Genomic DNA, 17,400 nt, shown 5'->3' with positions numbered 1-17,400 from the left:
AATCTCACACAGAGCAAAATGCAACCACGTGTCTGAAACTTGAATGTCACTATCTATAGGGTAGGGGAACTGCAGCAACACGTAAAGCACACTTTCTGTGTGGTATCTGGACACATTTGGGTTCATGAAACTATGGAAGCCTAATTCAGTCATACATCATCATATTTCGTATTTCTGATTCCCACACGTTAAATCAAGAGACTATGAATGTTGTGGCGCTTAAATTTTGTGCATGTGTATAGTTTACCATGTCAGCAAAAATGGCTGGTGTTGAGCAATAATACTGTTGTAAAATGCCAGGATTGATCTCAATAAGTGTAAAAAGGAAATGTATGGGGCATTTATGGTCATCGTGGCTTTATAACGGCTATGGGACATTTGGGACAGGACATTTATGCAAGAAGTTGGAAGCAATTGACTTGCCTTTACATGTGTTTGCGTCGTGCGCCACCGATGGTATAGGACACTTGACATCGTCACTAATTGACAGTGTTTTTTAGCAGATATGTCTCATTATTGAAAGAGTTTTGTCACTTTTACTTTGCTATTTTTTTTATTAAAGCGGCGTTTAACCCATCTCACTAACTCTTCCAAGTTTGTTCCACTGCTATAACAAGATGTGTGTGCTTCTTTTAAAATCGTACAAAGCTATATATGATGAAAACCATTTATTCATAATTGTAGCTTAATAAAATAAGAACGAATACAACCTGTTCTGTAAACCACGAATGACAAATGTTTGTAACAGCGAATATGTGCAATTTAATGTTACAAGGTAAGTATGCATACATTAACATGCTCAAAATCAGATGAAACGGAATTCAACGTCCCCTTCAAGATTATTGCACTTATACTCCGAGCCCACCAATCCTAGTTTTATTCCCTTAATTCCTAGCGCCAGGCAGGTAACAAAACAAGTACCATCGATTAACGAGGCGATCGCACTGAAAATTACACACGATACGCGGTATTATTATGTTAACGAATTCTATGATAAAGGTTAAATATATTCGCTACCCAAACAACACCATGCAGTTAATGACAATATGAACATACATAAAAAATACAATATAAAATTTATATTCCATTTAAATCGTTATGCGCCAATGAACCTCCATGTACATGCACCTACAAATTAAAATGTAAATCACGACATTAAAGTCGAGGATGTGCTCATGAATATGTATTGAAGGTTGCATTATTTAAATTCAGAATAAATGTATTTTGGTTGAACTTGATAGGAAGCACAGTGACCTTTTCCTTTAGTGTGTGCGTCGATCTCTTCTGCTTAGTGTCATTCCAGTTGCACATCGAATTTTCATGTGTCCATGCAATTTGAATATAACGTTGCACTTTGCCTGTAGGTATGTTCGTTTATCAAGCATGTTTCTAGTCATATGGCATGAAAATTAGCTAAAACATGGTTAAAACTCAGCGATATTCCAGCTAAATGATGGCTACCTGTAAATAGCCACGTGTGGAAGAGTAGGTTGGTTGGTTTGTTGTTTTATGCCGCACTCCAGCTATATGACGGCGGTCTGTAAATTAACGAGTCTGTATCCAGTGACAATCGAGACAATTCCAGTGATTGACATCATGAGCATCGATCCACGCAGTTGGGACACGATGACATGCCTCAACCAAGCCAGCAAGTCTGACCACCCGATCTCGTTAGTCGCCTCTTACGACAAGCATAGTCGCCATTTACGGCAAGAATGGGTTGCTGAAGACCTATTCTACCCCTTATCTTCACGGGTCGTGAGACAAGCTATTCATTAATATCTTAAACAATATGTACGCTATCAAACAAGTCACCGAGTCACCACCTAAAGTATATGGCTGGGGCCCAATACATTATGCCAATCCGGAAAATTCACGGTTTGTTTTAATAAACAGCCAACTTCCTATTTAACATACAATGTATATGATCATAATGAATAGTAGCAACATTAACCCACCTTATCCCCATGTAGTAATAAACACAATTGAATCATATATTTAACTAACTAAAGACTTTGGACATGACGAGTTTGTTCCGAGGGTTATATGCACCGATGACTGCTTGAACATACAGAAAATAACAATATAAAATATAGACCTTCTTTTCTATTTCACATAATGAGATATCAGTGAACACAGTACGGAAATATATTCCACAAGAACTGGTTCTGTTTTTCCAGCCGCAAGGTGTTGCTTTGATATGTGAAAACAGCTCTGATTGGTTGCGTTGTTTTCAACTGTGTCGTATTGCACATTCAAATGTCCAATATTCCGAGACTGTTACAAGCTGACATCGAGCTCACAAAGCAACCGATCATGTGGTATTCGCTGGACAGGATGGATATCTTTAAAAGAATTTCCCACTCCCATGGATTTGGAAACCATTCGAGTCCGATCAGTCAGTCAGAGCGTTCACGTTTCAGTAACCACCTCTGATTGAAGACCCGTGAAGATTCTTGGATAAGATAGCTCTTCAGCTACCCATGCTTGCCGTAAAAGGTGACAATGCTTGTCGTAAGAGGCGACTAACGGGATCGGGTGGTCAGGCTCGCTGACTTGGTTGATGCATGTCATCGATCCCAATTGCGTGGATCGATGCTCATGATATCAATCACTGGATTGTTTGGTCCAGACTCGATTATTTACAGACCGCCGTCATATAGCTGGAATATTGCTGAGTGCGGGGTTAAACGACAAACCAACCAACGAAACCTCTGATGGAAACATCGGCTTTAACAGTCGCATTTAATATTTATAGAAAAATACCTCTTTTGCATTCAATGCAAGCACTGAAATATTGTACAATGCGGTGTTTGGGTTACTACAAAATACACGGTATGTGTGGTAATACATGTGGGAACAGATCAAGATAGAAAACGTCTGAGATTGTGTATTTCATCTCTTTTGGGACAAGAAAGAGCTCTTTTCTATATCCGAGCATAACATCATATGTTTTGCATCACAATGATTAGTGTGACGTCATGTTTATTTATGTGTTGTTTAACGCCGCACTCAGCAATATTCCAGCTTCTAGGTCTGTAAATAATCGAGTCTGGACCAGACAATCAAGTGATTGATATCACGCATTTGGTATACGATGAGGTGCATCAACCTAGTCAGCGAGCCTGACCACCCAATCCTGTTAGTCGCCTCTTACGACAAGCATAGTCAACTTTTACGGCAAGCATGGGTTGCTGAGGACCTTTTCTACCCCGGAAACTTCACGGGTCTGTGGTACGGTTTATAGTGGTGTTTTCCTCATTAGGAGCATGCCCAAAAGAAGTCCGTGCTGAGTCGAAAAGCACGTGCGTAATTTGCTTGGCTAACGAGTTTACGACCTCGATTAGAATACCTTGACCTGGCTGCCCTTACCTTTTATGACAAGCATGGGTTGCTGAAGATCTATTCTACCCCGGATCTTCACGGGTGCGTTACAATCGTGACGAGTGGTGTATAACTAATCCTTTCAGTATTATATTAATTATCTTTAAGGGTGGCCACTTCATGTTGCTGCTTCTATATTGAAACACAATGTGCTTATCGCCTTTTTTGGTTATTCAACTGTTATTCAACTACGGTTTAGCATCATGTGAGAGGAAAGTGGCATAGGTCGCAGGCGTTTACCCTTTTGTGAAACAAACGAAAGTAGGGTATGGTAGTGGCAGACCAAGAGTCATAAAAACTGGGCCGAAACTGGACTTAAATCTCATAACCAGTGGCTCCAAACACGGCTAAGGGAAGTAACAAATTGTAACATTTTTTACGACTCAGACCACAGCTTCCATTACACCTGAAGGGAATATTGATCCCAGTCTCCAGTGTCGTCAACTGTAGACCCTTCGTGGATTATTTCGCAAGAGTTGTCTGATCTTTGATGGTTGAAGTTAAAGTTGAAGCATTCATTGTCCTCAGAACATAAGAGAGCACATCGTTCAACAGTCGCCCCAAGTGTGGGTGTGATGGTGGTGCTTGAGACCATTCGCTTGTTAGTTGTGCGGCGGAAACTGCTACCTGAAGAAAAAAGTGGATAGATTGAGTAAATGTTGTTTTACGCCGTAACCAAAAGCATTAAAGTGATACAAAAGCAGTCCGTAAATAACCGAATAACACCTTTGACTTTCCTTTACATGTATTTGTGACGAGTGTCATTACTTGGGCAGGATAGGGTCACCCCTTTCGCGAATACCTCGTGATTATGTATTTACAGTGTTTGGACAAATAAGGTTTCTCATATATCTATGCATGGTGACGTTTCTTTTGCGGTTCAGTATATTATGTACAATGTTAACCTTCTAGAGAAGCGGTTTTGATCTTTTCCCGAAACAAGAATTATACAAATATATATTAATAAGAAGTCTTGTAGGTATTGTCGTTTGAGTTCAGTAAATAAAGTCAAATGAATTGATGTTTTCGGAACATACAATTGCCCACTGTCGCTTCATTTTTAGGTTGTTCAACGCTTTGAATATTATTGAACATTGATCTGATTCATATTTCGATCAAATCATGAAGACTAAGAGTGACAGAAAAACATCTGCACAATGCTATTTGACAAGAGGGATGACTTAACGTTTCAAATATCAAGTTTCCCTTCATGTCGAGCACTATTCCTGCACCTCCAGCCTTTAGTGTCAAAACATTTACATTTCAAAACTTTCGGGGTGCAATCGACTTTGCTTTTTTTCTAGATATTTCTTATAATTTATGGAAATGGTTTTATCGCTTTATTCAGTTGTATCACGGTGTGCCATTTTTATGTGGAAGGAAAGGCCGAAGTGATGTAGGTCTTGGAACGATTACCAATTTGATGGCAGCCATCAGCACGGGTATGACGTTAACGAAGAATCATCATCTAGAAGAACCACGCATGCAACGTCAACAACAATACTTGTTCTACTTTAATAAACAAATTGCCAAACGTCTGAAGCATGAATGTACAAGCATGAGAACAATATGGCAAAATTCTTTTATATCTCTATTGGTATGGCAGCGACAGTACTTGTTATGTATGAATCTAGCAACATACGTACCTTTCAAACATGAATCCGGCCCGTAGACTTCTAGTTCGCAAATAGTAAATCTGTCGTCACCGGGATTCTTGAATTTACGTCTCAGTTTGACAAAACGTCCCGTGAACACCGTGGTACAAAGCAGAGTCACGGGCGTGCCGGCTAGGACCACGCCCTCGTAATCTAAGCAGACCCGAGCGGGTTGCGATGGGTACTGGGCAGGGTCATATTCGTACACTTCCACATAGAAGTCATGGAGACGTGTATCTGAAGAAATTGGAGAAAGAAGTTGTAAATTTCCAATATTCCCTTGGACATTGGACATTTAAAACAACCGCAGAAAAATATGTTGTTTGTGAATGGCAACGAAATCGCACTTTTGTTGTAACTTAACACATAACACAAGACTAAAAACAACAAGGGCTCATCTATTCAACACATGTACCTACAATAAAACAGGGGGCGGTCGGGTAGCCTAGTGGTTAAAGCGTTCGCTCGTCACGCCGAAGACCCGGGTTCGATTCCCGACATGGGTACAATGTGTGAAGCCCATTTCTGGTGTCCCCCGCCGTGATATTGCTGGAATATTGCTAAAAGTGGCGTAAAACCATACTCAATCACTCACTACAATAAAACATATGCTGCAAGTCTCGGGTTCGAAACAAACGGGTCAGTAGCGTAGTCTAGCAGTTAAAGCATTCGCCGGATTTGATTGCCCATAGAGATACAATGTGTAAAGTCAGTTTATGGCGTCCCCCGCCGTATATAACTGGCATATTGATAAAATGGGCGTACAATACAGAAACATTCAGCAGCAAGGTGAACTGAGTTTAAATTGGGCCTATCGTCGCGTTACATGTTATTGCGTGCATGCGTGCGTTTGTGGCTGCTTGTACTAGTTTGGACTACAGTCTGTTATACCGGTTTAACCTGGTCCACCTGAAGTACCATGATGCTGTTTGACCTGGTCATCCGGACCGCCTCCGTGGTCTAGTGGTAAAGCGTCCGCCTGGAGAACGGAAGGTCCGGGGTTCGATCCCCGGCCATGCCATACCAAAGACGTTACAAGATGTTGTTACCCTGTCTGGCGCTCGGCATTAAGGGGCTAAATCAAGGACTGGTCGGCTCGGAGTCAGTATACTGTGTCTGAGTGGGATATTCATGATATCATATATAATGTTATTCACTGGTATCTCAGTGAGCTAGCACTATAAATTGGCATCAGTCCGGACTAGTACAAGCAGCCACACAAACACACACATGAACATGCACGTCGCTATATAAGTGCAATAATCTTGGACGCGACGTTGAACCCCATTTCACCTCACCTCACCTCACCTGGTCACCCCACTCAAACACAGTACACTGATTTCAAGCCGACCAGTTCTTGTTTTGTTATCTTAATGTGTGTCAGGCAGGGTAAAAAAAAGTACCATTTTTAACGCGTTTTGGTATGACGCTCCCGGGAATCGACCACGAAGGCGGTTCAGTATAACAAACACAGCATAAAATGATGATAGAAAACTCGTAACATACAATTAAAGCAACGAAACGGACATAAAATATTATTTCTAAAAACAGTTACAAACTTAAAATATATTCATCTGAGATTTTTAATTTTTTTAATTTTGATGATGCTTACAGAAATCCTTTTTTGGGCTCCTTCTTTCACAGTAAGAATTGCGTGTTAAGAAGCAGGGCCCAGACAACATCCCATCTCTAAGGGATCCACCCAACCAATATTTCGACTCACCGCAACATCCACCTGTGCGCGCTGTGGCCACTATTGTGGTAATGGCATAGAACCCACGTAGATCAACTTGCCACCAAGGGGCTGGATCACTTGCACCGGCTTGAAAGCAGGACATGGATCCCCAACCAGGATTTGTGTTGCCGTCCACTGCGCCGCTTGAATTGACGCCATAGAAGCTGCTCTCTGTGGTTGGTTTCCTCAAGGCAAGATTAGTCGCAGCTTGACCTTAAAAAAGCAATTAAAATACTTAATACTTGGGCCGTTAGTAGTAATTGCGTATTATAATGGCTGTTATAGAATTATTGATTCAATCGGATCATTATATGCTTGTGTTAATCTGTGATCAGTCACTCTCGACCTTCATGAAATATTGCTCATGATATCAACCACTGACTTGTCCAGTCCATTAGTTTGCTGTAATGGTGTAATATTGGTGACTGCGGTGTAAAACAATGTGCTCTCATCTGAAGAAAACAGAGAGAAGAGAAACGTCTAAAAAAAGCCATAAATTCCATCACCATAGGGTCCATGTAAGCAGTTGTGGTAGTTTCCACAACAACGACGACGATGATGATGATGATGATAATAATTATAATAATAATAATGAAAGAACAAAGTCTTCTTTATCAAACCTGACCAGTAGACAATTCCATACATTGATTTACTTAATAAATATTCCAGCGACTGCGACCATGATTCTAAACTGGCCAGGGCAATGTCACGCAGTAATATTACCACTTAAAACCGTTGGATTTCGGCTTGTATCTTTGTTCGTTTATGTTTTGTCTGTGTCAAAATAACATAAGGATTTAAAACCTCATCACCAGAGAATTATCAGTCTCGAGTATCCACCGAAACAGATTCCATTGGGCGTAAAGGGTAAAATAGAGGTGAGAATATTATAGTAATGGATCACTGAAAATCAAGGTGTTCATAAATGGGTAAGCAGGTTCTGCTCTACCGGAAGCATCACACCACTTACACAATTTGCATCAAAGGATAAGTGTTTTTTGCCTTATGTTTCACAGGGGTGCTCCTGCTTTACGAGGGCGATCTGTAAACAACCAAGTCTTTTGTGGTCTGAGAGTATGTTATTTTATATGCTAACGGGACGGGTATTACGGGTATACGTCAAAGTCATAACATAAGGTCAAATAACATCAATTATAACACATTACAGACAGACACTAATAGAATCGCAAGTTGTGGCCTGACAATCATCTTATAGATAATACTTTGTCTTCAACAAAATGATTTCAGGTCCATTTATTCGGAAACTTGATATTAAACATGAGATTCGTGAACCTAAGACAAATAACGGTCGCTGGATCTGTAATCCTAAAAGTTAGATGTGTTTATGAAAATGCACATTACATAATTATGATTACCACCACAAATTATTGCTGCTACTGTAAGACCATTCATTGTGGCAACAAACGGCGTTGCCAATGCATTTATGAGTTGTGAGTTACACAACAGTGGAAAGTTCATCCTAACTATCACTGATTATTTTTCATCCAAAAAAACCCCCCATACCTTTCATGTCTGGATACATATGTTGCTTATGCATGGGATGCTCGCAAACTCTAACAAACACAGATGTTTTCTTTGTAAACAATAAAGAAGGTTACAAGTCATATGCGAGATACCCATATGTATTGATCAAACAACAAACCATCCAACCAACCAATAAAACTTTCAGCAATAAAACTTTCTAGAAGCCTAACAAAGGCCTTGCATACTCTAACCGTCATCAAAAAACTTTTGAGAAATAGTTGTACGGCGCTCTTGAAATCGAGAAAGAGAAAGAGCATGCACGTTTGTACCTGAAACGCTGTGAAACTGTCGACACAAAAGTCTGCAGCTACTGGAATAATGTTCGAAATTTGACTATTAGACTGACAGTGGGAAAGTTGACTGCTGCAAGTTGAAGTCATCCCTCTTGTCATACAGTCTTGTGGTCAGTTTGTCTCTCTGAATCTGTATGCATGGATCTAAATATGAAACAGATGTGTCGGTTTCACTGGTTTCTATTAGTTCTACTTCAGTTGGGTAAATCATTGGTCATTTGACCATTACTAAACGATATCAGATCATCAAAAGACCCGAAGCATATCTTAAATGTCTTGGGAAAAAGCCCGTGTTATGGTTTTTGCCAATCGGAGCAGAAATTCCGATTCATATGCATAAAGACAGATCAGCAAGGTTATAAGCACAATTGCTGCCCATGGGGATGCCAAACTCCAAACCTACATATCTTATCCACAGATATCAATGAGAAAGTCCAGAATGTCACATGTTGTTTTCACAGTAAACTTCAGATCACATTTGCTTTCATTTTTGACAAACTGACCTGAACCTCTGAAGATAGAGGGGTAACTGTATCTATGCTCACAACAGTAACCAACAAATTCCATGGCGATTGTTTACTTTCAAGATAATACTGTTATACCAATTCCCATCAGTGATGAAAATTGAATATTATCAGTAGTAAACAATTATCCGAGCAAAGAAAATAAATATTGTTAATTTTATTAATGTTTTGTTTCGATTCAACTTTTGAATCTTTAAGTTTCTAATGCGGCCACCGCCTATCCAACTATTCATCTGTGCAATTTTCACCTTTATGCCAGATATGTCCCACAAAATCGCAAGTTGATTAACAAACACTGGGCGGCCATTCGGTCAAAAAATACAAAGTTGAAATCAAGAACAAAAGTACGCAATAAAAGTCATATGAATGTTACAAATAAAGGTAATTGTTTACATACAAATAATGAATCCAAAATACTAAACGATACCAATGAACAACTCGCAAAAAACGTCATATGTAAATAAAGAACAAGGTGTACAAAAGAACGACAGTGCACAAAAAACGACACTGAACTGCTGAAGGACAACGTTGACAATAAAGAACGCCAGATGGCACTGCCATTTGCAAAATTCAATCGGCTTTCCGTCGTGTTTATGATAAATGCATGCTGAAGTGCTCAATGCCATGATTAGGTCATTCCTTGTGCACTCGTTGTCAATTGAATAAACACCCATTTAACGCCTAACATATATTCATTATATCGTTCAGATATTTTGAACGAAAAAGGAACAAATTATCGCACAGAAGTTTCTTACGCATAACAAAATCTCGGACAATACTAAGCAGTGTCTGTGTTTAAAAGTGGGTTAATATTTGCAGTTACATGTACACAATCAGATTGGAAATTTTACTCAGCCATCTCAAAATTAATAACAAACACTAATCTCCAAAACAGATTTTAGAACTGTCCCAAACAAATTACCCTTCATAAACAACCAGCATAAACACCATGTACTAAGATTCTGATCTGGATGGACAAGCCCGCCCTCTTCAGACCAACGTTTTTATTGCATTTATTTTCTTTATTTCATAGGTTTTTATGTTGACATCAGCTTGACTGATACATATAATTGTTCTCTACCCTTGCTTTACAACACTCTCTCCATTATGCTATTTTCACTTCTGTTATAGGCAAGGTCCTCTCCTATTCCCTCTTATTCGGGCCCATTTCTGGTGTCTCCCGCAGTGATATCGCTGGAATATTGCTAAAAACGGCGTAAACCCACACTCACTCATTCACTCTTATTCGGTATCAAAATTGACCCCCGCCTGCGACATTTTCAATGCCAGAAGCGGTCGTTAAACTCCAAAAGATTGTCTGATTGATTATTTAGTCATTGCGAATGGCAAACGCACAGGTCAATATCAGATTCGTTCCAAATTCACGCGGAGGCAGACACTTGAACGAATCTTGAACGGATATAAGTACAGAGTGAAGGGTACCATCGGATATGTTGCAAAGCAGGATGTTCGTCAACAATCAACACCGTCGCCGATGTCCTCTGCCCTTTCAGAGGCATCCATAACCACCTGATGTGGAAACACTTCAATAGAGAGGGTTCAAAGACCACAAACCACGTCGATGGGTTGCGCTCAAAATAAACCACTTATTCGGCAAGCCATCCGAACATTTTTACATTTATAGACGTCATCAAGAAAGAACAACCAGCCACGGTAATAACCAGATAATTTATATTGAACGTACATAATGTTATAATGACTATACCATGCAATAAAACATACTCATACAGTTATACATTTAATGTACCACGTTTATCATGTACTATAATGATTCATATACACACACACACACACACACACACACACACGTAAAGCACAGTAAAGTTCTAACTCTCAAGCACAATATAGTAATAATTAAATAAGTGGAGTAAGATTGAACACAGTTTTAATAGGATAGCGTTTTCAACTCGTACCACGTAGGAGTCTCATCAGGCCATAACTGAACAACTCAGTTATGGCCTGATGAGACTCCTACGTGGTACGAGTTGAAATAGATTGTCATTTATTTTGTTTATACGTATGCCGGGCTTTAGCATTTAAATGAGATGGCGACAGAAATAGTGCCTGGCCTTTTTCCGTGCCTTCCTAGCTTGTTTGCAGTCATTGTTAAACCATGGTTTACGGATGTGTGGATTTGTAGAGGATGCCAATATTTAAGGAAAAACTACAACAACATAATGTAATAATGCCATTGATAAAAGAAGGTTAGGGCAGCCAGGTCAAGGTGATCTAGTCGAGGTCGTAAACTCGTTAGCCAAGCAAATTACGCACGTGCTTTTCGACTCAGCGCGGACTTCTTTTGGGCATGCTCCTAATGAGGAAAAGACCACTATAAACCGTACCACAGACCCGTTAAGATTCTGGGGTAGAATAGGTCTTCAGCAACCCATGCTTGCCGTAAATGCAACTATGCTTGTCGTAAGAGGCGACTAATAGGATCGGGTCGTCAGGCTCGCTGACTTGGTTGATGCATGTCATCGTATTCCAATTGCGTGCATCGATGTTCATGATATTGATCACTTGATTGTCTGGTCCAGACTCGATTATTTACAGACCGCCGTCATATAGCTGGAATATTGCTGAGTGCGGCGTTAAACAATAAACCAACCAACCAACTTTAGAGCAATGATAAAACTGTTGTTTTTAAAAATCAATGTTTTTGTTGCCAGCATCTGAACAGTCAAATATTCACTGAGTTCCCACCAGACACAGTTATCGATAGTTGTTTAGAACTGAATTATGACATGTTCGATGAAGGATACTGACGACGGCTTGTATACAAACAGAAAACTCAATGATGAACCTGGTATCTAGTCACGCTGATTCACACAGCTTTTACATCGGTTTTTTTATTCAATCCTCAATGAACCGATCCTTAAAACGATATGTTTATCTTGAATTACATCTGTTGTGGACATGTGTAGAGATTCTGCTGATTTTTAGTCAAGGAAACACTTTTTCACTTTTTTCTCATCTTCTATACCATAACATAATCAATGTGTACACACCAGATACGGTTATCGATAATTCTTTAGAGTGGGATAATGACCTTTTTAACAGAATAATGTGCTTATGATTTTAATGTCCAAAATAGCGCACATTCCTTTGAAACATAAATTAATTACAGGTTGTTTGAACTCAACAGAACACTGCATTTAGTGTAAACAGTACGGTTGCCAGCCTTAATCTTGATCTACAAAAGGACCAATTATTCACAGATTTCAGAGTATTTTCACTCAATATATACACAAAATTGGCCCTATTGAATAAAACAAGCTTTTATTTTAAAAATGTCACCCTATCAATACCAAAAGTGGTTATTTCCCACTTATATAGAGACCGGTGAAGATCCGGGGTGGAATAGGTCTTCAGCAACCCATGCTTGCCGTAAAAGGCGACTAACGGGATCGGGTCGTCAGGCTCGCTGACTTGGTTGATGCATGTCATCGATCCCAATTGCGTGGATCGATGTTCATGTTATTAATCAATGGATTGTCTGGTCCAGACTCGATTATTTACAGACCGCGTCATATAGCTGGAATAGTGTGAGTTCGCCGTTAAACAACAAACCAAAGCAAACCAAACAAAAAGACTTATATTGCATAGACTCGCCAGCAGCTCGAGGGATGATGTACATCCTTATAGGGAACCGTGCAGGTAGCAGAAGTTCTCGATATGGCTGAACTATTGCCTATGTGACTCCGATGTAGATATTAACACATGATGATGACAACTAAGATTTCTTGCAAGTTTTGTACTTCTGGCATAATAAATAAATAACTATTGCTAAAATGAGAGCAAGTCCGTTGAACAAGATGAATCTCCAACGATAATCAGCTTGTTCGAAAAATGCTCAAATCAGCCAATTTGACAAAAGTCAGCCTTGCTATTTCATTTAGTGTTGTTATAATAATAGGTCAAGTCATGCAATCATTGAATTGATCGTCATTGGTATGAACACATATAATCAATGATATAATTACTTGTAAAAGTTTCCCTAATTCGTAAATTATGCATTTCCCATGCGCCAAAAATCTATCCTTATCATACCTTTTATTGGTTATCCAGTCTATCAATTGGGGCACAGAATTGATAACTAGCTTCCACACGGGAGATTTAGCTTGGGTGAATCAAGCGCTTTTCGATGATACGCAACCAAACAAATCACCCGATCGATTTTGACGGCTCTTACGACCTGCAGAAGGAGATGAGTTTCATTGTCTTTTCAGATGCGAAGCTCTACTCCAACAAAGAATCCTGTATATCCCCCTCCAAAAAAACAACAACAAACAAACAAAAAACAAAACAAAACAAACAACATACTACTTGTGGCAAATATTTTAAAACTGTTTCACCTAAAGGGCTAATAGTTATAAGAAATTCGCCATGTTGATATATTTTTGTATTTTCGTATATGAAAATATATACGAAAATACAGAAATATATCAACGTGGCTGGTGGTTTCTTTGAGGATAAAACTGAAACTGAATAAACTGAAACATTGATTGCTGGGGAATAAGTTCAAAAATAAATAAGCCATGCCATTTAAGCACAAACCATCTAAAATGTCAAATTACATCCTACGCCTCTTTCGCGAAAGTTGTTTGATGAGAGCACTCAAGGCCGATGCAATTTCGTATTTTGACTTGCACCATATATTTCCGTATTTTTTCAGATGAACATTCGAATTGCCTCTGCATGTGTTTGTGACAGGTTTTCCTCGGCGGGGCAGGATTGACCCGCCTTTCGCGAACACCTGGTGTCATCACTATCCATATTGATTCATAAACATGTGCTTACAGTATAGACAATGGTACAAAGGAGATGGTGATACATTTGGCCCTTTTCGCAAACACCTGGTGTCATCACTATCCATATTGATTCATAAACACGTGCTTACAGTATAGACAATGGTACTTTGGAAACCTACGGATTTTTTCTAACCAAACATCATTACATTGGAATTCCTTTCGTCTGTATATGATTCTGGTGTATGCTTAACTGTCATATCCGTAAAACTGCAACAAAATGTCCATTATTTTATGCCTAAAACTCTGTTAATGGACCATTCTAACAACCCAACATCATCTACAACTTGGTCTGATCTGCTTGGGCTGAGTCCTCATTTCCGTCGTTACGGTATTAGGATAGTAACGAAGTTACCTTGCAGAGTATCAAAAAATTACCTTTGTAAAGCAGTAAGTTGGATAAAATTCGGTTAAAGGGGTAATTAGGGGTCATAAACCCTTTAATGAAGCCTGAATATAACAACCAGGGCCCACTTGCACAGAACAATCTTAGTTACAATCGATCTTAGGCGGCTACAATCAACATTACAATCACCATACAATTGTCCTACTCCACTTGCACAAACCGATCGTAGCGCGATTGTAAAACGTCTTGGAGTTAAGATCGCGATCTTACTAGCTAAGATTGAAATCTTCAACGGTGGAGGTACGAATATATATTAAACTCGACTCCTGTCTACAGTTGGCTGCAAACGCGCATAGTTTGCTGCGCATACAATAAGTGGAACCGGTAACGACACGCAACACGTACCTCCCTCCATCGCACTTTGTACAGTTTCAAGAAAGGTCCCAATTATTTGAAAGAAACGATTACTAGAATGAAGGCATATATTCTTGTCGGCATTAATACTGTCCTGATTTAGGAATTGTTTTCTATTTCAACAAGAGAAATACCTACTCATGTTTTTATTCAAAGTATTGAAATACGAATAAATACATTATTTAGTAACACAATCATTATGAAAATTAAAATAAATAATAATAATATTTCCTAAAACCATAACGCGTAAATGCATGATCGTCATCTATTTTGGGGGAGCTTTTCGTAAAATCCTAAATATATCCTTCATGTTTTCGTTTCGTTGCTACAACAAAGGAGGTTATGACTACCATTTCAAAACACAGAAAGTCGCATAAACGCATAGACGGGAAATAAGAATAATGAATAATGTTTCGAGAAAGCAATTGTTTATATATATTCACTGGGTATTATTATTTCTTTATTTTAAAAGTGTGAATTTTATTTTCGCTATTTATGGGATATTTTGCAAAAAATTCAAATGTTTCATCATGTAAATTTGCTTGTTTAATGAATATTTGTATTTTTTTTCTTTTAAACTCTGATATTTAACCGCTCGTCACCGTCCCATTTGATTTTAGATTTAAACATGTATGATTTACTCTTCAGCTTGTATTTATTTGTAGATTAATTGAATGATAAACTAAAGACAAAATAACTGACACGAATGTGACCCAAAAGAAATATAGGGGGAGCTCAGCGATTCAACAACATTGATACACTGGGTAAGGTAGATTGTACTCTACGGGCTTATACAAAGGGAAACCACTCTCATCTAGAGTATAAACTAAGATTAGCTGCCCTTGATTTATCCAAAAGGTCACGGACGTTACAATCGCTTGCGGGACGACTTAGGTTTTTATCCTTCCCTTGTTTAGCGGAATGGTTGTTTCACATTTCTTTCAGTATTGAGTCGGATGGGAATATTCCATTTAGCTATCGACTCGATAGTTCCGTGTTTAACTGTGTTAATTAACGATATGTCTGACGTTAAATCTGTGGTGCGTTCTTGTTGTTAAAGTGTACATTCGAATGATAAAGTTTAACAAAATAAAGAGGCATGGTTTGAACGTAAAGCAGATTATTTATGTGAAACAGACCAAGCCTTGCACGCCATTTTGTCAAGTTTATTCAGGGACTACAACAATCTTAGCTACTTAAGATTACTTATTGTAAGTTTCGATTGTAGCTTACAATGATCTTAGCCTACACTCGCTTTGTGCAAGTGGATGACGATTGTAGCCGAAGCCTAAGGTTTTACAATAATTGTAGCGCTAAGATCGCTTTGTGCAAGTAGACCCTTAATGTAAAATATTTTTACATTAAGAGTAATTATTACATTAAGGGTTGTAACAAGAGTTAACACGTAACCCTTAATGTATTTTTTAACATTAAGAGTAATTTTTACATTGAGGGTTGTAATAACGCTCTACCACTAGACCACAGCGGCGGTCAGATTATTGAAAGAAGTTTTTTATTATAAAGTACATCATAACCGTTTCAGAAAAAGACAAGCTCTGTTTGGTTATCTTTCTATAAAATTTAATTCAAATATGCACTATAAATAACAGATAAAATATTTGGCACCATGAGGAACAGTGACGGTTTGCGATAACTGAAACCCTATGCATACAGCAACTACCTAGGACTGTGTGTTGAGCATTTCAAAAAGAGTATACACAATACGTTTTACAAAACTGAAAAAAAAGTTTTATAGTAGGATATAGGACTCACCCGTAACAAACACAACACTGGAAAGCAGCAATGTGGCCTTGGGAAGAGGTAACATGCTTGAGCTAAGAAACTGTGCACAAACAAATATGTGTACAGTCCGTTTGACTCCAAATGAGAACGATGAATTGCAAAATAACTCGAAATCCAGAAAAGTGTATGAAACATCAATACGGTACTTGACCATGAATACCCTGTACCCAACAAAATCTGAATTTTGTTTATTTTACGACCCATGACGGATGAGGTTCTTTAAGAAACTATCATGTAATTTGGTATAGAAATGTGTACATGACACGTAAGGGGGACAAACCGTGGAAGGCACAGCGCAAGCACTGCACGTTCTGTGGTAGGGGAAATGACAGAGCGTTAGAGGGGCTGTCTCATGATAATTTCAATCTGACTCGCTCATTCCATAGATCTCGTCGTCGGAACCGCTGGTGCCTGAACCGACTGCCACTATTATAGGTTGGACTGATGCTGGCCGTAGTCCATCTCGCGGGTTCTGATGCAAGTCATCATTCTCATTTGGCGTCAAACGGACTGTAGACACAGTATATACAGGTTGGAAAATGACACAGGGAAGCAATGGCGTATAACGATAAGAAGCCAGGACTATCCCATTATTAGGTATACATTATTCTTGTACTTCATGATCATAATTAACAAAGTTCGATTCAATAAAGCAATTCCACTACACAAAATCATATGTGTTCATTACTAATCCCGCAATTGTTAACATGTCAACATGAGATAGTTTTAAATGAGATAACATTGTGACACTGTTTCCAAGTTAGCATGGTTTTATCCGACACATGACTGTACTTATAAAACCACTGTATCACACCAAACCATCAAACAATACAGTCAAACATATAACTGAGACATTGCCACTAGTTATTTAA

General features: G+C 38.8%; 1 protein-coding gene across 1 annotated transcript; it reads right to left on the bottom strand.

Moving 5' to 3' along the window:
- Positions 1–3,784: 3,784 nt before the first annotated feature.
- LOC139456266 (fucolectin-3-like) lies at positions 3,785–16,553 on the bottom strand. Its single transcript, XM_071237887.1, has 4 exons — positions 16,499–16,553; positions 6,763–6,987; positions 5,031–5,276; positions 3,785–4,011 (listed from the first exon to the last, which is right to left on the bottom strand). The coding sequence occupies exons 1-4, from the start codon at positions 16,551–16,553 to the stop codon at positions 3,785–3,787; spliced, it is 753 nt and encodes a 250-aa protein (XP_071093988.1).
- Between the last annotated feature and the right edge of the window lie 847 nt (positions 16,554–17,400).

The sequence above is a fragment of the Haliotis cracherodii genome, unplaced genomic scaffold (assembly GCF_022045235.1).
Source record: "Haliotis cracherodii isolate W230 unplaced genomic scaffold, xgHalCrac1.p SCAF_11, whole genome shotgun sequence".
Taxonomy (NCBI): Eukaryota; Metazoa; Mollusca; class Gastropoda; order Lepetellida; family Haliotidae; genus Haliotis; species Haliotis cracherodii.
Note: the sequence above shows the minus strand (reverse complement) of the source record. Positions and strands in the feature narration are given on the sequence as shown.

Excerpts from the sequence above, each read along its gene's own strand:
- LOC139456266 (XM_071237887.1), bottom strand. The coding sequence starts at position 16,553 with ATGTTACCTCTTCCCAAGGCCACATTGCTGCTTTCCAGTGTTGTGTTT. Across the intron at positions 6,988-16,498 it reads CAGTGTTGTGTTTGTTACGG|GTCAAGCTGCGACTAATCTT; the intron begins GTGAGTCCTATA and ends TGCTTTTTTAAG. Across the intron at positions 4,012-5,030 it reads GCCGGATTCATGTTTGAAAG|GTAGCAGTTTCCGCCGCACA; the intron begins GTACGTATGTTG and ends TTTTTTCTTCAG.